At 37.7% G+C, this 17,915-nt stretch overlaps 1 protein-coding gene and 1 long non-coding RNA gene across 2 annotated transcripts in view; both read left to right on the top strand.

Moving 5' to 3' along the window:
• The window catches only part of LOC116458027 (uncharacterized), a 50,349-nt gene that overhangs the window by 9,833 nt on the left and 22,601 nt on the right, over nt 1–17,915 (top strand). The window lies entirely within an intron of this gene.
• On the top strand, nt 2,678–3,149 carry LOC116458026 (anaphase-promoting complex subunit 13-like). The gene is made up of 2 exons (XM_032137584.2): nt 2,678–2,827; nt 2,917–3,149. The coding sequence occupies exons 1-2, from the start codon at nt 2,729–2,731 to the stop codon at nt 3,040–3,042; spliced, it is 225 nt and encodes a 74-aa protein (XP_031993475.1). The 5' UTR covers nt 2,678–2,728; the 3' UTR covers nt 3,043–3,149.

Genomic DNA, 17,915 nt, shown 5'->3' with positions numbered 1-17,915 from the left:
AGGCAAAAAATAGGCCTAATTTGAAAGGGGTTTTAAACTTCAGATTAGTAAATATATTGTTCCCTGGAAATTTTGGACTGGAGTATCAAGTACATTAATTGTCTGCTTTTTGAAAGGTTTATAGGATTCCACTGAAGCAATACGGATTGTTTTTAAATAACAAGTTATGTTAAACTAATAACTTTTTCCTAAAAAGGTTATTAAGTTGATTAATTCATTCACTACATTCACAAATAATGTATTGAGCCAGGTACTATATGCCAGGAGTTCATCTAGATACTGGCAACCAAGTAAAACAAAACAAAACAAAACAAAACTTCTGGCTTTCAAGAAGCATGCATTCTAGTGGTGAAGCAGGCAAAAAGTGACTAGATATGTGTTAATAGGGAAAAAATGCTGGGAGAAAAATAAAGCAGGATAAGGGAATTAAGAAGTGAGAGTAATAACACTGGAAAACTGCATTTTGACATAAGCAAAACACTTAACAGTGGCTGCATATTAGACTTTAGGAGAAGATGATAAAATATGGATTAATGATGTTATGCTCATTGATTGAATTCTTCAACCTTGACACCCGGTAACTGACATGAACCCAGAGGGGTTGGTTCAATCTGAGGAATATGCCTCAAACTGTTGCTGGTCCACTCTTGGGCAACACTGGTGTCTACGATTTAGATGGAGATGTAGAAGGTATTAATATCATACCAAGTATGCAGTGCAACAAAGCTAGGAAGAATAATGGGACAAAGCCAATGGACAAAACAAATCCAGTCCTCTATAAAAGCAACAAGAACACTGGAAGTAGAGTCAGGAATCAACTTTTTCAGAACTCTGGAAATTAACCAAAACCTCGTAACAATTTCAAAAGTGTTTGTTCAAGAAAAATGGCAGAATCTTGGTAAGAGTGACAAGATTTGTAGCATTTTCACCTGCTGTATTCTGATTTCTGTCTCCTCAATTTTAGTGATAGCTCTGAAAGCCAACAGCTTCACCATCATGGTATCAAGAAAATCTGAAAGCCAACAGCTTCACCATCATGGTATTATGAAAACCAGCAGCCTAGCAGTAACTAGAGTTGGGAAGTGGGGGTGGGGGGGATAGTTTTAGAAGTACCCAGAAGTCTCATCCCCAGAGAATTGTCCCTCTTTGATCTCTCTGGCAGTTCTCTGAAGACCTTCACTTGCAGGACTGACCTTTATTTCGCCTAACTCAGAGCCTAGGGGCATTGGTCAAAATAATGAGCAACAATTTTCACATTGCAGCTGCCTGTGGCTGCAATAACAGCTGAGGACAAACAAGAAGTTGACAAAAAAGTTAAAAAGATAGGCTGGAGAATAAACTGTCCCGAGGAGGCTTTGTAACATTCTGACATATTCCTGGGAATTTAGAAGATGACGTAAATATGCAGAGCTGTGCAGATGCCACCCAAAACCTAAGGAGGGCCTAATCACTCACCTCTGACTGAAATTGAGGCTATGCAAAGACACACAATAAAGGCTAACATTTACTTGTAATCTGCTTGCAAGACCATTAAAGTTGCACTCCTAACACATACACAGAGTCTCTTGACAAAGGTGGTAAGAGTTATTGATGCAAGACACATAAGGAAATCTCTGTCCAATAATTTGTTGAATGGTAAGCTAACCAAACAGAGACCTCAGTGGCTACATGTGAAAAAGAACAGTGACTTTACACAACTAGCTCAGAGAAGTCACTAAACAAACAACTACAATAACAAATAATAAATATAACAAACCCTGTTGAGGGGAGGGATCTGCTTTCCAGAGTTGTCGCGTTAGATTGTTTAAAATGTTGAGTTAAATACACACACACACACACACACACACACACACACACACGCACGCACAGGGCATGGTGAAGTGTGCCTGCAGTCCCAGCTACTTGGGAGACTGAGGTGAGAGGGAGGATCCCTTGAGCCCAGGAGTTTGAGACTAGCCTGGGCAACACAACAAGATACCATCTCTAAAACAAACGAATACTATAAGACATACGAAGAGGCCAGGTGCAGTGGCTCACCCCTGTAATTCCAACACTATGGGAGGCCGAAGCAGGTGGATCACAAGGTCAGGAGATTGAGACCATCCTGGCTAACACGGTGAAACCCCATCTCTACTAAAAATCAAAAAAAAAAAAAAATTAGCTGGGTGTGGTGGCGAGTGCCTGTATTCCCAGCTACTCTGGAGGCTGAGGCAGGAGAATTGCTTGAACCCGGGAGGCGGAACTTACAGTGAGCCGAGATCGCGCCACTGCACTCCAGCCTGGGCAACAGAGCGAGACTCCATCTCAAAAAAAAAAAAAAAGAGAGATATAAAGAAAGAGGAAAGTATGCCCCATCCTCAAGAAAATAAAATAGTCAATAGAAACTGTCCCAGAGAAACTCCACACATTGGACTTACTATGAAAAGTCTTAAAATCAGCTATTATAAATATGTTCAAAGAACTAAAGGAAAATGTGAGAATGATGTATCACCAAATAAAGAATGTCAATAAAGAAATAGGAATTATTTAAAAATACCAAATAGAAATTCTGGAGTCAAAAAGTACAATGACTAAAATAAAATATTCACTAGAGGAGCTCAATAGCAGATTTGAGCTGGCAGAATAAAAAAAAAAAAAAACAGAGACACGTGATGGGGGGGGCGTGGCAGGAGGAAGCGTCTGCTGCGGTGGCCGGGTGCCGATTTGACAAGATCAAAGCTGCAGGAAAATGGACAGTGAGGTTCAGAGAGATGGAAGGATCTTGGATTTGATTGATGATGCTTGGCGAGAAGACAAGCTGCCTTATGAGGATGTCACAATACCACTGGTATATATGCGATTTTATGTGTTGGCATGTATTGCAAGGGACAGTAGATACCAAATGAAAGACACATTATTTTAGAAAGCATACCACAGAATGAGCTTCCTGAACCTGAACAAGACAATGGTGGCACCACAGAATCTGTCAAAGAACAAGAAATGAAGTGGACAGACTTAGCCTTACAGTACCTCCATGAGAATGTTCCCCCCATTGGAAACTGACACTTGGCTCCTTTCTTGTGGATGGATTTTCTAAAAGTACACAGATAAAGCATGTTTTGTTTCAGTCTCCTAATTCAAATCTTTGAGTAATAAATCAGCACTCAAAAACGTACAGCCATTTAGTTTGTGGTAGCAAAGTGCGATGTGAAAATGTTCACCAGAATGAGAAACTGAGATTTCTAAGTAATAGTGAATATTTGGCTCTTTAAACCTAAAACTCTTCATTGAGTAGCTTGCACTATGAACATGATTGGTTAAACATTTGCCTCTACCTCTGATTTTGCTTTACTGTCAAATTTTAACACCTTCCAACTACTTATGTGTGTCCTGTAACACAGGTGATTGAACGTATGAGACGGAAAGGCAAAGAAAAAGGAAAACAGACACTAGGAGAATTATTAACTTCTCATACTTCCCCACACTGAGAAGCATTCGGAGTGTATTTAGCCTGTAGATGTTGTGATATGCAAATATCCCATTCCCTGGTTACTGGCATTCCTAAGATTCTTCATGGTATTTTCAAACTTTGGATAAATTTACAGATTAGAAAGATATCTGACAGTTACCTCTGTTCTCCTTACAAATTCCTTTTGTGCTGCTGAGAAGGATCTTTGGCTAGGTGGATGACTAGTTTTATTTAGTAATGGCATTTCTTATTTTCTCAAAGCCCTTTCAGTTATAACCACCCCACTATGGAATCAGTATTTAGTTATACACTTGTATAAGAACCTGTATTTTGAAAAGCACATTCATGTATATTTATTCCTGGAATTATCTGCCTGTTAAACAGTGTCTTTGATGTTCTCTCCCCAGATTATAAACTCTGTAAGAAGCAGCCCCAGCTGCTTGTATCTGTATCCCTTATTGAAACTCTGAAAACACTGAATAACTAAAATGTCTTCTCATCCTTTTAAAAAAAAAAAAAAAAACAGTGGATTTATAGATGGGTCAATAGATGTTATCCAGTCTGCAGAACAGAAATAAAAATTAATGAAGAGAAATGAGCAGGAACTCAAAGACTTATGGGACATCACCAATTGCACCAACATGTGCATAATGGGGGTCCAAGAAGGAAAGGAAAGAAATGGCACAAAGAATATTTGAAGAAAAATGACTGAAAACTTCTCAAATTTGATTTTAGGAAAAAAACATTTATCCACACAGCCAATGTAGCTGAAGCTCAATGAAGTACAAGAGACCTGTACCTAGACATATAATTAAACTGTTGAGAGACAAAGACATTCTTGAAGACAGCAAGTAAGAAGCAACTTACTTGCTTCTTTACACAACTAGCTCAGAGAAGTCACTAAACAAACAACTACAATAACAAATAATAAATATAAAAAACCCTGTTGAGGGGAGGTATCTGCTTTCCAGAGTTGTCGTGTTATATTGTTTAAAATGTTGAGTTAAATACACACACACACACACACACGCATAGGGCATGGTGAAGTGTGCCTGCAGTCCCAGCTACTTGGGAGACTGAGGTGAGAGGGAGGATCCCTTGATTCTCTCAATCAGATAAACAGCCAATTTCTCATTTCTCTTAGAAACCACAGAGGCCAGAAGACAATGGGATGGCATATTTAATGTGTAGAAAGAAAAAATTGTCAAAAATATCATACTGTAGACACCAAAAATATCCCTCAAAAACAAAATAGAAATTAAAACATTCCTAGGTCAACAAAAATTGAGAGAATCATCACTAGCAGACATGCCCTACAAAACAAAAAATAGTAAAGGGAGTTCTTAAAGCTGAAATAAAATGACACTAGATGGTAACTAGAATTCACATGAAAAAAATAAAAAGCACTGGTAAAGGCAACTACATAAGTAAAAATAAAAGACAATATAAATGTAATTTTGGTTTGTAATTCTTCTATATTACTTAAAAGATTACTGCATAAAGCAATAATCATAAAAGTGTGTTGAGGGGCTTATGATGTATAGAGATGTAATTTGTATGATGATAATGCCACAAAGGAGAGCTATATAGGAGCAAAGTTTTGGTATACTATTGAAAATTAAGTTAATATTACTTCAAATTAGATTGTTACAAGATGCTAATTGTAATCAAATATACATATGAAACACATGATAGTATAACTAGGATGGTACACCAGAAAATATCTAAAACAAAATAATACAATAATGGAGGAATAGAGGAAAAAAAACATGAGACATGTAGAAAACAACAAAATGGCAGGTATAAATCTTACCTTGTCTTAGTTACATTAAATGTAAATGGATTAAATACTCCAATAAAGAAGTAAAAATTGGCACAATGGATTTTAAAAAATTGATCCAACTATGCTATCTACAAAAGACACACTTGAGTTTTAAAGACACAAAAAGATTGAAAGTAAAAATGGGAGAAGATATAGCATGAAAACAATATCGAGAGAGATGGAGTGGCTATATTAACATCACACAAAATAGAAGTTGAAACAAAAATTATTACTAGAGCCAAAGTGAAACAGTTTATTATGAGTAAGAGGTCAATCCATCAAGAAGATATCATTATAATCATATATGCACTTAACAACAGAGCTCCAAAATACATGTAGCAAAAATTGGCAGAATTGCAAGAAGAAATAGATAATTAAACAATAACAGTTGGAGACTTTGATATCCCACTTTTAATAATGAATAGAACAGCTACACCAAAGATCCATGAGAAAATTAAAGACTGGAATATTCCACACCCAATCAGACCCAACACATTTATATGAAACATTTCACCCAACAACAGCAGAATATATGTGTGCTTCTCAAGTGCACATGGAACACTCTCCAGACTAGATCACGTTAAGCTATAAAATAAATCTCAAAATATTTGAAAGGATTTAAGTCATAAAAAGTATGTTCTCCAACCACATGAAATTAGAAATTAATAACAGAAAGAAGTTGGAAAGTTCACTAATACGTGAAAATTAAACAATATACTCCTAAGTAATCAATGGGTCAAAAAAGTAATCACAAAGGAAACTAGATAATATTTTAAGGTGAGTAAAAAGTGTATACACAACAAACCAAAACTTCCAAAATTTAACCAAAGCACTGTTTAGAGAGAAATGTATAGGTAAACACCTATTTTTTTTAAAAAAAGAAATCTCTTAAAAGCAAACCTTTCACCTAAAGATCCTTAAGAATAAAAGAGCAGAGAAAGCTAAATCCAACGGCGAATGAAGAAAATAATAAATATTAGAGTATAAATAAGTATATTAGGGGATAGAAAAACAATAGAGAAAATTAATCAAACCAAGTTTGACCCTACAAAAAGATAAATAAAGTTGATAAACCTTTAGCTACACTGACCAGGAAAAAAAGAGAAAAGACTCAATTACCAATATCAGGAACGACACATTACTACTAATCTTACAGAAATAAAAAGAATTATGATTATAATGAACAATCGTATGCCAACAAATTAAACAAAATAGATTAAATGGACAGATTTCTGAAAAAACACAACTACCAAAACTGACTCAAGAAGAAACAGAATATTTGAGTAGACACATAATGAATAAAGAGATTGAATTAGTAATTAAAATACTTCCCACAAAAAATCTTGCCACAAAGTTAAGGACCAGACAGCTTCACAGGTGAATTCTACCAAATGTTTAAAGAAGCATGAATACTGGTCCTTCACAAAATCTTCAAAAAATAAAAGAAGAGGTTATACTTCCCAGTTTATTCTATGAAGCCAGTATTTTTATATCAAACTCAGACAAAGATGTCACAATAAAAGAAAATTACATAATATTGCCTATGAATATAGATGCAAAAATCCTCAACAAAATACTAGCAAATTTAATCCAGCAACACATAAGTGAGATTATACACTATTCCCAAGTGAGATTCATCCCAGGAATGCAAGGTTGTTACCACACACTAAGATTAAACAAATAATACACCTCCTTAATAGAATAAAGGAAAAAACCCAAACAATTATTTCAATAGCCAGAACAGCCTTGAAAAACACAAACAGAGTTAGAGTGCTCACACTTCCTGAATGATTTTAAATCTTACTGCAAAGCTACAGAAATCAAGACAGTGTGGTACTGGCACGAAGACAGACATATTAATGAATACAGTAGAATTGAGAGTACAGAAATAAAACCTTACACTGATCAATAGATTTCTTACAATATTTGCAGGTCAATTAAATGGGGAAAGAATAGTCCTTTTAATAAATGGTGTGTGATAACTGGATATTTACTTGCAAAAGTATGAAGCTATTGCCCTACCTCACACCATATATACCAATTAATTCAAAATGGATCATTCACCTAAATATAAACAATAAAACTGTAAAACTATTAGAAGAAAACATAGCAGTAAATCTTTGTGATTTTGTATTAGGCATTGATTTTTTAGACATTCATCAAAATACAATAAAAAAAGACAAATTGGACTTTATCAAAATTAAAACTTCTGTGTTTCAAAAGACATCATTAATAAAATGAAAGACAACCTATCATTACTGCCAAGATGGCCAAATAGGAACAGCTCCAGTCTGCAGCTCCCAGTGAGACTGATGCAGAAGGCAGGTGATTTCTGCATTTTCAACTGAGGTACAGGGTTCATCTCATTGGGACTGGTTGGACAGTGGGTGCAGCCCCACGGAGGGCAAGCCAAAGCAGGGTGGGCATCAGCTCACCTGGGAAGCGCAAGGGGTCAGGGGATTTCCCATTCCTAGCCAAGGGAAGCCATGAGAGACTATACTGGGAGGAACAGTGCACTCTGGCCCAGATACTGCACTTTTCCCACAGTCTTCACAAGCGGCAGACCAGGAGAGTCCCTCTGGTGCCTGGCTTGGGGGGTCCCACCCTCATGGAGCCCAGCAAACTAATATCCACTGGCTTGAAATTCTTGCTGCTAGCACAGCATTCTGAGGTCCTGGGATGCTAAAGTTTGGTGGCGGGAGGGGTGTCTGCCATTGATGAGGCTTGAGTAGGCAGTTTTACCCTCACAGTGTAAACAAAGCTGCAAGGAAGTTTGAACTGAGCAGAGCCCACTGCAGCTCAGTAAGCCCACTGCAGCCAGACTGCCTCTCTAGGCAGGGCATCTCTGAAAAAAAGGCAGCAGCCCCAGTCAGGGGCTTGTAGATAAAACACCCATATCCCTGGGACAGAGAAACTGGGGAAAGGGCGGAGCTGTGGGCACAGCTTCAGCAGACTTAAATGTCCCTGCCTGACAGTTCTTAACAGAGCAGCAGATCTCCCAGTACAGCGTTCAAGCTCTAATAAGGGACAGGCTGCCTCCTCAAGTGAGTCCCTGAACCCCGTGTATCCTGACTGGGAGACACCCCCCAGTAGGGGCGGACAGACACCTCATACAGGAGAGCTCTCACTGGCATCTGGCAAGTGTCCCTCTGGGACAAAGCTTCCAGAGGAAGGAACAGGCAGCAATCTTTGCTGTTCTGCAGTCTCCGCTGGTGATACCCAGGCAAATGGTCTGGAGTGGACCTTCAGCAAACTCCAGCAGACCTGCAGAAGAGGGTCCTGACTGTTAGAAGGAAAACTAACAAACGGAAAGGAAAACAGCCAAATCAACAAAAAGGACATCCACTCAGAGACCCCATCCAAAGGTCACCAACATCAAAAACCAAAGGTAGATAAATCCACAAAGATGGGGAGAAACAAGCACAAAGGGCTGAAAACACCAAAAACCAGAATGCCTCTTCTACTCCAAAGGAACACAACTCCTCACCAGCAAGGGAAGAAAACTGGATGAAGAATGAGTTTGACAAACTGACAGAAGTAGGCTTCAGAAGGTGGGTAATAACAAACTCCTCTGAGCTAAAGGAGCATGTTCTAACCAAATGCAAGGAAGCTAAGAACCTTGAAAAACGGTTAGGTGAATTGCTGTCTAGAATAACCAGTTTAGAGAAGAACATAAATGTCCATATGGAGCTGAAAAACACAGCACGAGAACTTTGTGAAGCATACACAAGTATCAATAGCCAAATCGATCAAGCAGAAGAAAGGATATCAGAGATTGAAGATCAACTCAATGAAATAAAGTGAGAAGACAAGATTAGAGAAACAAGAGTGAAAAGAAATGAACAAAGCCTCCAAGAAATATGGGACTATCTGAAAAGACCAAATCTACATTTGACTGTTGTACCTGAAAGTAACGGGGAGAATGGAATCAAGTTGGAAAACACTCTTCAGAATATTGTCCAGCCGGGCGTGGTGGCTCAAGCCTGTAATCCCAGCCCTTTGGGAGGCCGAGGCGGGTGGATCACAAGGTCAGGAGATCGAGACCATCCTGGCTAACATGGCGAAACCCCGTCTCTACTAAAAATACAAAAAAAAAAAATTAGCCGGGCCTGATGGTGGGCGCCTGTAGTCCCAGCTACTCGGGAGGCTGAGGCAGGAGAATGGCGTGAACCTGGGAGGCGGAGCTTGCAGTGAGTGGAGATCGTGCCACTGCACTCCAGCCTGGGCGACAGAGCAAGACTCCGTCTCAAAAACAAAAAACAAAAAAACAAAAAAAACCCAGAATATTATCCAGGAGAACTTCCCCAACCTAACAAGGCAGGCCAACATTCAAATTCAGGAAATACAGAGAACACCACAAAGATACTCCTCGAGAAGAGCAACCCCAAGACACATAATCATCAGATTCACCAAGGTTTAAATGAAGGAAAAAATATTAAGGGCAGCCAGAGAGAAAGGTCGGGTTACCTACTAAGGGAAGCCTATCTGACTAACAGCAGATCTCTCTGCAGAAACCCTACAAGCCAGAGGAGAGTGGGGGCCAATATCCAACATTCTTTAAAAAAAACAATTTTCAACCCAGAATTTCATATCCAGCCAAGCTGAGCTTCATAAGCGAAGGAGAAATAAAATCCTTTACAGACAAGCAAATGCTGAGAGATTTTGTCACCACCAGGCCTGCCTTACAAGAGCTCCTGAAGGGAGAACTAAACATGGAAAGGAACGACCAGTATCAGCCACTGCAAAAACATACCAAATTGTAAAGACCATCAGTGTTGTGAAGAAACTGCATCAACTAACGGGCAAAATAACCAGATAGCATCATTATGACAGGATCAAATTCACACATAACAACATTAACCTTAAATGTAAATGGGCTAAATGCCCCAATTAAAAGACACAGACTGGCAAATTGGATAAAGAGTCAAGACTCATCAGTGTGATATATTCAGGAGACCCATCACATGTGCGAAGACACACAGAGGCTCAAAATAAAGGGATGGAGGAATATTTGCCAACCAAATGAAAAGCAAAAAAAAAAAAAAAAAGCAGGGGTGGCAATCCTAATCTCTGATAAAACAGACTTTAAACCAACAAAGATCAAAAAAGACAAAGAAGGCCATTACATAATGGTAAAGGGATCAATGAAACAAGAAGAGCTAACTATCCTAAATAAACTATCCTAAATATATATGCATCCAATACAGGAGCACCCAGATTCATAAAGCAAGTTCTTAGAGACATACAAAGAGACTTAGATTCCCACACAATATTAGTGGGAGACTTTAACACCCCACTGTCAACACTAGACAGATCAAGATCGAAAATTAACAAGGATATCCAGGATATCAGCTCCGGACCAAGTGGACCTAATAGACAACTCTCCACCCCAAATCAACAGAATATACATTCTTCTCAGCACCATATTGCACTTATTCTAAAATTGACCACATAATTGGAAGTAAAATACTCCTCAGCAAATGCAAAAGAACGGAAATCATAAACAGTCTCAGACCACAGTGCAATCAAATTAGAATTCAAGATTAAGAAACTCACTCAAAACTGCACAACTACATGGAAACTGAACAACTTGCTCCTGAATGACTATTGGGTAAATAACAAAATGAAGGCAGAAATAAAAATGTTCTTTGAAACCAATGAGAACAAAGACACAACATACCAGAATCTCTGAGACACATTTAAAGCAGTGTGTAGAGGGAAATTTATAGCACTAAATGCCCACAAGAGAAAGCAGGAAAAATCTAAAATTGACACGCTAACATCACAATTAAAAGAGCTAGAGAAGCAAGAGCAAACAAATTCAAAAGCTAGCAGAAGGTAAGAAATAACTAAGATCAGAGCAGAAATGAAGGAGATAGAGACATGAAAAACCCTTCAAAAAATCAATGAATCCAGGCTGTTTTTTTGAAAAGATCAACAAAATAGATGGCCCACCAGCCAGACTAATGAAGAAAAGAGAGAAGAATCAAATAGATGCAATAAAAAATGAAAAGGGCATATCACCACCAATCCCACAGACGTACAAACTACCATCAGGGAATACTATAAACACCTCTCTGCAAATAAACTAGAAAATCTAGAAGAAATAGATAAATTCCTGGACATATACACCCTCCCAAGACTAAATTAGGAATAAGTTGAATCACTGAATAGACCAATAACACATTCTGAAATTGAGGCAGTAATTAATGGTCTACCAACCAAAAAAAAGTCCAGGACCAGACGGATTCACAGATGACTTCTACCAGAGGTACCAAGAGAAGCTGGTACCTTACCTTCTGAAACTATTCCAATCAATAGAAAAAGAAGGAATCCTCCTTAACTCATTTTATGAGGCCAGCATCATCCTGATACCAAAACCTGGGAGAGACACAACAAAAAAAAGTAAATTTCAGGCCAATATCCCTGATGAACATCGATGCAAAAATCCTCAATAAAATACTAGCAAACCAAATCCAGCAGCACATCAAAAAGTTTATCCACTATGATCAAGTCGGCTTCATCCCTGGGATGCAAGACTGGCTCAACATATGCAAATCAACAAACATAATTCCTCACACAAACAGAACTGATGACAAAAACCACACGATTATCTCAATAGATGCAGAAAAGGCCTTCAACAAAATTCCCATCAAGCTACCACTGACTTTCTTCACAGAATTGGAAAAAACTACTCTAAATTTCATATGCAACCAAAAATGAGCCCACATAGCCAAGATGATCCTAAGCAAAAAGAACAAAGCTGGAGGCATCATGTTACCTGACTTCAAACTATACTACAAGGCTACAGTAACCAAAACAGCCATGGTACTGGTACCAAAACAGATATATAGACCAATGGAACAGAACAGAGGCCTCAGAAATAATGCCACACATCTACAACCATCTCATCTTTTACAAACCTGACAAAAACAAGCAAGGAGCCTATTTGATAAATGGTGTTGGAGAAACTGGCTAGCCATATGCAGAAAACTGAAACTGGACCTCTTCCTTACATCTTATACAAAAATTAACTCAAGATGGATTAAAGATTTAAATGTAAGACCTAGAACCATAAAAACCCTAGAAGAAAACCTAGGCAATACCATTCAGAATATAGGCTTTGGCAAAGACTTCATGACTAAAACACCAAAAGCAATGGCAACAAAAGCCAGAATTGACAAATGGAATCTAATTAAACTAAGAGCTTCTGCACAGCAAAAGAAACTATCATCAGAGTGAACAGCAACCTACAGAATGGGAGAACATTTTTGAAATCTATCCATCTGACAAAGGACTAATATCCAGAATCTACAAAGAACTTAAGCAAATTTACAAGAAAAAAAACAACTCCATCAAAAAGTGGGCGAAGGATATGAACAGACACTTCTCAAAAGAAGGCATTTATGCAGCCAAGAGACATATGAAAAAAATGCTTATCATCACTGGTCATTAGAGAAATGCAAATCAAAACCACAATGAGATACCATCTCACGCTAGTTAGAATGGCAATCATTAAAAAGTCAGGAAACAACAAATGGTGGATAGGTTGTGGAAAAATAGGAACCCTTTTACACTGTTGGTGGGAGTGTAAATTAGTTCAACCACTGTGGAAGACAGTGTGGCGATTCCTCAAGGATCTAGAACTTGAAATACCATTTGACCTAGCAATCCCATTACTGGGTATATACCCAAAGGATTATAAATCATTCTACTATAAAGAGTCATGCACACGTATGTTTATTGTGGCACTATTCACAATAGCAAAGACTTGGAACCAACCCAAATGCCCATCAATGATAGACTGGATAAAGAAATGTGGCACATATACACCATGGAATACTATGCAGCCATAAAAAGGATGAGTTCATGTCCTTTGCAGGTACATGGATGAACCTGGAAACCATCATTCTCAGCAAACTAACACAAGAACAGAAAACCAAACACCACATGTTCTCACTCAAAAGTGGGAGTTAAACAATGAGAACACATGGACACAGGGAGGGGAACATCACATACCAGGTCCTGTCATGGGGTGGGGGGTTAGGGGAGGGATAGCATTAGGAGAAATACCTAATGTGGTTGATAGGTGCAGCAAATCACCATGGAACATACATACCTACGTAACAAACCTCCACATCCTGCACATGTACCCCAGAACTTAAAGTATAATTTTAAAAAAAGAAGAAAACAAAGACAACCTATGAAAGGAGAAAAAATATTTGCAAATTATACATAAGACAAAGGACTTATATAAAAAAAATAAAGACAGACTAATAAAAAAAAGACAAGAACCAAATAAATAAAATCAGAGATGTAAAAGGAGACTTACAACTCATACAGCGGAAACTCAAAAGATCATTAGTGACTAGTATGAGTAAATACATGCCAATAACTGGAAAATCTAGGAGAAATGAATAAATTCCTAGACACATACAACTTACCAAGATTGAACCATGAAGAAATCCAAAACTTGAAAAAAACAATAACAAGTAACAAGATCAAAGCCATAATAAAAAGTCTCCCAGGAAAGAAATTCATGGGATCAAAAGGCTTCACTCCTGAATTCTACCAAATATTTAAGGAAGACTTCCCACCAGTCTTACGCAAACTACTCTAAAAAATAGATAAGAAGGGAATACTTCCAAACTCATTTGATGAGGCCAATATTACCCTGATACCAAAACCAGACAAAGACATATCAATAAAACAAAACTACAGGCCAATATATCAGATGAGTATTGATGCAAAAATTCTCAACAAAATATTTGCAAACTGAATTCAACAATACATTTAAAAGATCATTTATAATGATCAAGAGGGATTTATCCTGGGGATTCAAGGATGGTTCAACATATGGAAATCAGCCAATTTGACACATCATATCAATGGAACAAAGGAAAAAAAATATAATCATTTCACTTGATGCTGAAGAAGCATTTAATAAAATTTAACATCCCTTTATGACAAAAATTCTCAAAAAAAACTGGATATAGAAGGAACATACCTCAACATAATAAAAGCCACATAAGACTCATAGCTAGTGTCATACTGAATGGGGAAAAACTGCGTCTTTCCTCTAAGATCTGGAACACGACAAGGATAGACACTTTGACTAGTGTTATTCAACACAGTACTGGAAGTCCTAGCTAGAGCAATCAGACAAGAGAAAAATATGGGGCATCCAAGTTAGAAATGAAGAAGTAAAATTACTCTTGTTTGTAGATGATATGATCTTATATTTGGAAAAACCTAAAGACTCCACCAAAAAACTATGAGAACTGATAAATTCAGTAAAGTTTCAGGATCAACAGAATCAACATACAAAAATCAGTAGCTTTTCTATATGCCAGCAGTGAACGATCTGAAAAAAAATTTAAAATAATCCCATTTACAATAGGCACATATAAAATTAAATACCTGAGAATTAAAGAAGTGAAAGATCTCTATAATAAAAGCTTTTAAAATACTGATGAAAGAAATTGAAGAAGACACCAAAAACTGGAAAGATATTCCATGTTCATGGATTGGAAGAATCAATACTATTAAAATGTCCATACTACCCAAAGCAATCTACAGATTCAATGCAGTCCCTACCAAAATACCAAGGAAATTCTTCACAGAAATAGAAAAAACAAAGAACAAAACTGATGGAATCAGAGCACCTAATGTCCAATTATACTACAGAGCTATAATAACCAATGCAGCCTGGTATTGGCATAGAAACAGACACATAGATCAATGGAGCAGAATAAAGAACCCAGAAACAAATCTACACACCTACAGTGAACTCATTTTTAAAAAAGGTGCCAAGAGCACACAGTGAGAAAAAGACAATCTCTTCAATAAATGGTGCTGCAAAAACTGGATATCCATATGCGGAAGAATAAAACTAGACCCCTCGCTCTCACCATAGACACAAATCAAATCAAAATGGATTAAAGACTTCAGTCTAAGACCTCACACTATGAAACTATTGCAAGAAAACATTGAGGAAGCTCTCCAGGACATTGGTCTGGGCAAGAATTTCTTTGAGTAATACCCCACAATCACAGGCAACCAAAGCCAAAATGGACAACTGGTATCACATCAAGTTAAAAAGCTTCTGCACAGCAAAGGAAATGATCAACAAAGTGAAGAGACAACCCACAGAATGGAAGAAAATATTTGCAAACTACCCATCTGACAAGGGATCAGTCACCAGAATACATAAGGAGCTCAGACAACTCTACAGAAAAAAAAATCTAATAATCTGATTTAAAAATGGGCAAAAGATCTGAATATGCATTTCCCAAAAGAAGACATACAAATGGCAAACAGGCATATAAAAGGGTGCTTAACATCATTGATCATCAGAGAACTGCAAATCAAAACTGCAATGAGATGTCATCTCACCCTAGTTAAAATGGCTTTTTTCAAAAGACAGGCAATAACTAGTAAGAAATGGGGGTGCCCCTGTGTAAAGAAAGCTACCGAAGCCTTACATTTGCACCTTAGCCTCAATAGCTAGTAACCCTAGAGAAGCAGCTTGCCAGAGCTCATCTGCAACTACTGACTCTCAGGAGAAAGGTGGGTTTTAACCCAAAATTATGAGTGAGCTGTTGACTCCAAAATGTACTTGGGAGAAAGGCCAAGCGAGAGGTCATGGGTCAACTAAGCATCACCATGTAGAAAAGACAGTGCACTGCTTTTCTTTTAGTTTTTGTCTTTTCTTTGCTACACCTTTTACTATTTCCTTTTGGCTTAGAATGTAAAATCGATTGTTAAAAGTTTTGTTCTGAATAAATATTTATTTTTTGTATTGCTAAAAAAATGACAGGCAATACCAAATGCTGGCAAGGATGTGAAGAAAAGGGAACCCTCCTACACAGTTGGTGGGAATGTAAATTAGTACAACCACTATGAAGAACAGTTTAGAGATCCCTCAAATAACTAAAAACAGAACTATCATATGATCCAGCAATCCCACTGCTGGTTATATACTCAAAAAAAGACATCAGTGTACCAAAAGGTATCTGCACTCCCTTGTTTGTTGTAGTACTGTTGAGAATAGCTAAAATTTGGAAGCAACCTAAGTGTCCATCAACATATGAATGAATTAAAAAATGTGGTACTTATACACTATTCAGCCATTAAAAAGAATGAGATTCTATCATTTGTAGCAACATGGATGGAACTGGAGGTGATTATGCTAAGTGAAATAAGCCAGGCACAGAAAGCAAACATCACAAGTTCTCACTTATATGTGGGATCTAAAAACCAAAACAATTGAACTCATGGACATAGAGAGTAGAAAGATGGTTACCAGAGGCTGGGAAGGGTAGTGGGAGGGTGAGTGGGAGATGGGGTATTAAAAAAAATAGAGGCTGGGCGTGGTGGCTCATGCCTGTAATCCCAGCACTTTGGGAGGCCGAGGTGGGCGAGGATCACCTGAGGTCGAGAGTTCGAGACCAGCCTGACTAACATGGAGAAGCCCCGTCTCTACTAAAAATACAAAATTAGCCAGTTGTGGTGGTACATGACTGTAATCCCAGCTACTCCAGAGGCTGAGGCAGGAGAATTGCTTGAACCCAGGAGATGGAGGTTGCTGTGAGGCGAGATTGTGCCATTGCACTCCAGCCTGGGCAACAAGAGTGAAACTCCGTCTCAAAAAAAAAAAAAAAAAAATTGAAAGAAAGAATTAGACATAGTACTTGATAGCACAACAGGGTAACTATAGACAATAATAATTTAATTGTACATTTAAAAATAACTAAAAGGTTATAATTGGATTGTTTGTAACACAAAGGATAAACGCTTGGTAAACAGGTACCCCATTTTACTTGATGTGATTGTTATGCATTGCACATCTGTTTCAAAACATGTCAGGAACTCCATAAATACATACACCTATTATGTACCCACAGAAATTAAAAATTAGAAAAAGATTACATAAAGAACTCTTACAACTCAACAACAAAAAGGTAAGCAATCAAATTTAAAAATGAACAAAGGATTATTTTCTCCAAAGACCATTTCTCCAAAGGTATACATATAACCAATAATTATACAAAAATGCGTTCAACATCATTAGTCATTAGGGAAACATAAATCAAAACCACAATGAGCCAACTGTGTGACATTCCTGAAAGCATATTGTTTCTTTCTCCTCATTTTGTTGCATTTGTATTTACTGTATTCACTGTTTGGAGCATCCTTCACCTCACCCCATCCTTTGTGTTCCTTGCTATACCCTGCTAGTCTTCAGAATCCATCCCACATAACATCTCTTCATGGAAGCCTTCCCTGACTCACTCTTTATTTAATTTATACTTGGATAGTTCCTCTGAAGTCCCAGAGAAATCTGTATTTACCTTGGTCACAGCCCCTAGCATACTATGTTGTAATTGCCCTAAGTTACACACTCCTAGCCAAGAGTCCTTTCCAGCAGAGGCTCTTATTCATTCTGTATCCTTCATACCCAGTACATGGACTGACAAAGAGTGATGCTCAGTAAATGGTTGTTCAATGACTTATTGAGGCAATAGTCCCATCAAAGTGATAAAAAATGGAGTTGGCACCCCCCCAAAAACCAAAAACAAAACTGATTGCATTAAAAATATTGAGTGAAAAAGTGATTCCCTGGATTGTACACTGACCAAACTA

Source organism: Hylobates moloch, unplaced genomic scaffold, assembly GCF_009828535.3.
Source record: "Hylobates moloch isolate HMO894 unplaced genomic scaffold, HMol_V3 SCAFFOLD_18, whole genome shotgun sequence".
In the NCBI taxonomy this organism is placed as follows: Eukaryota; Metazoa; Chordata; class Mammalia; order Primates; family Hylobatidae; genus Hylobates; species Hylobates moloch.
The sequence above is the reverse complement of the archived record's forward strand: the minus strand, read 5'-3'. Positions and strand labels throughout refer to the sequence as shown.

Coding starts and splice junctions, on each gene's coding strand:
- LOC116458026 (XM_032137584.2), top strand. CDS start 2,729: ATGGACAGTGAGGTTCAGAGAGATGGAAGGATCTTGGATTTGATTGAT. Junction 2,828..2,916: donor AGGATGTCACAATACCACTG/GTATATATGCGA, acceptor AGCATACCACAG/AATGAGCTTCCTGAACCTGA.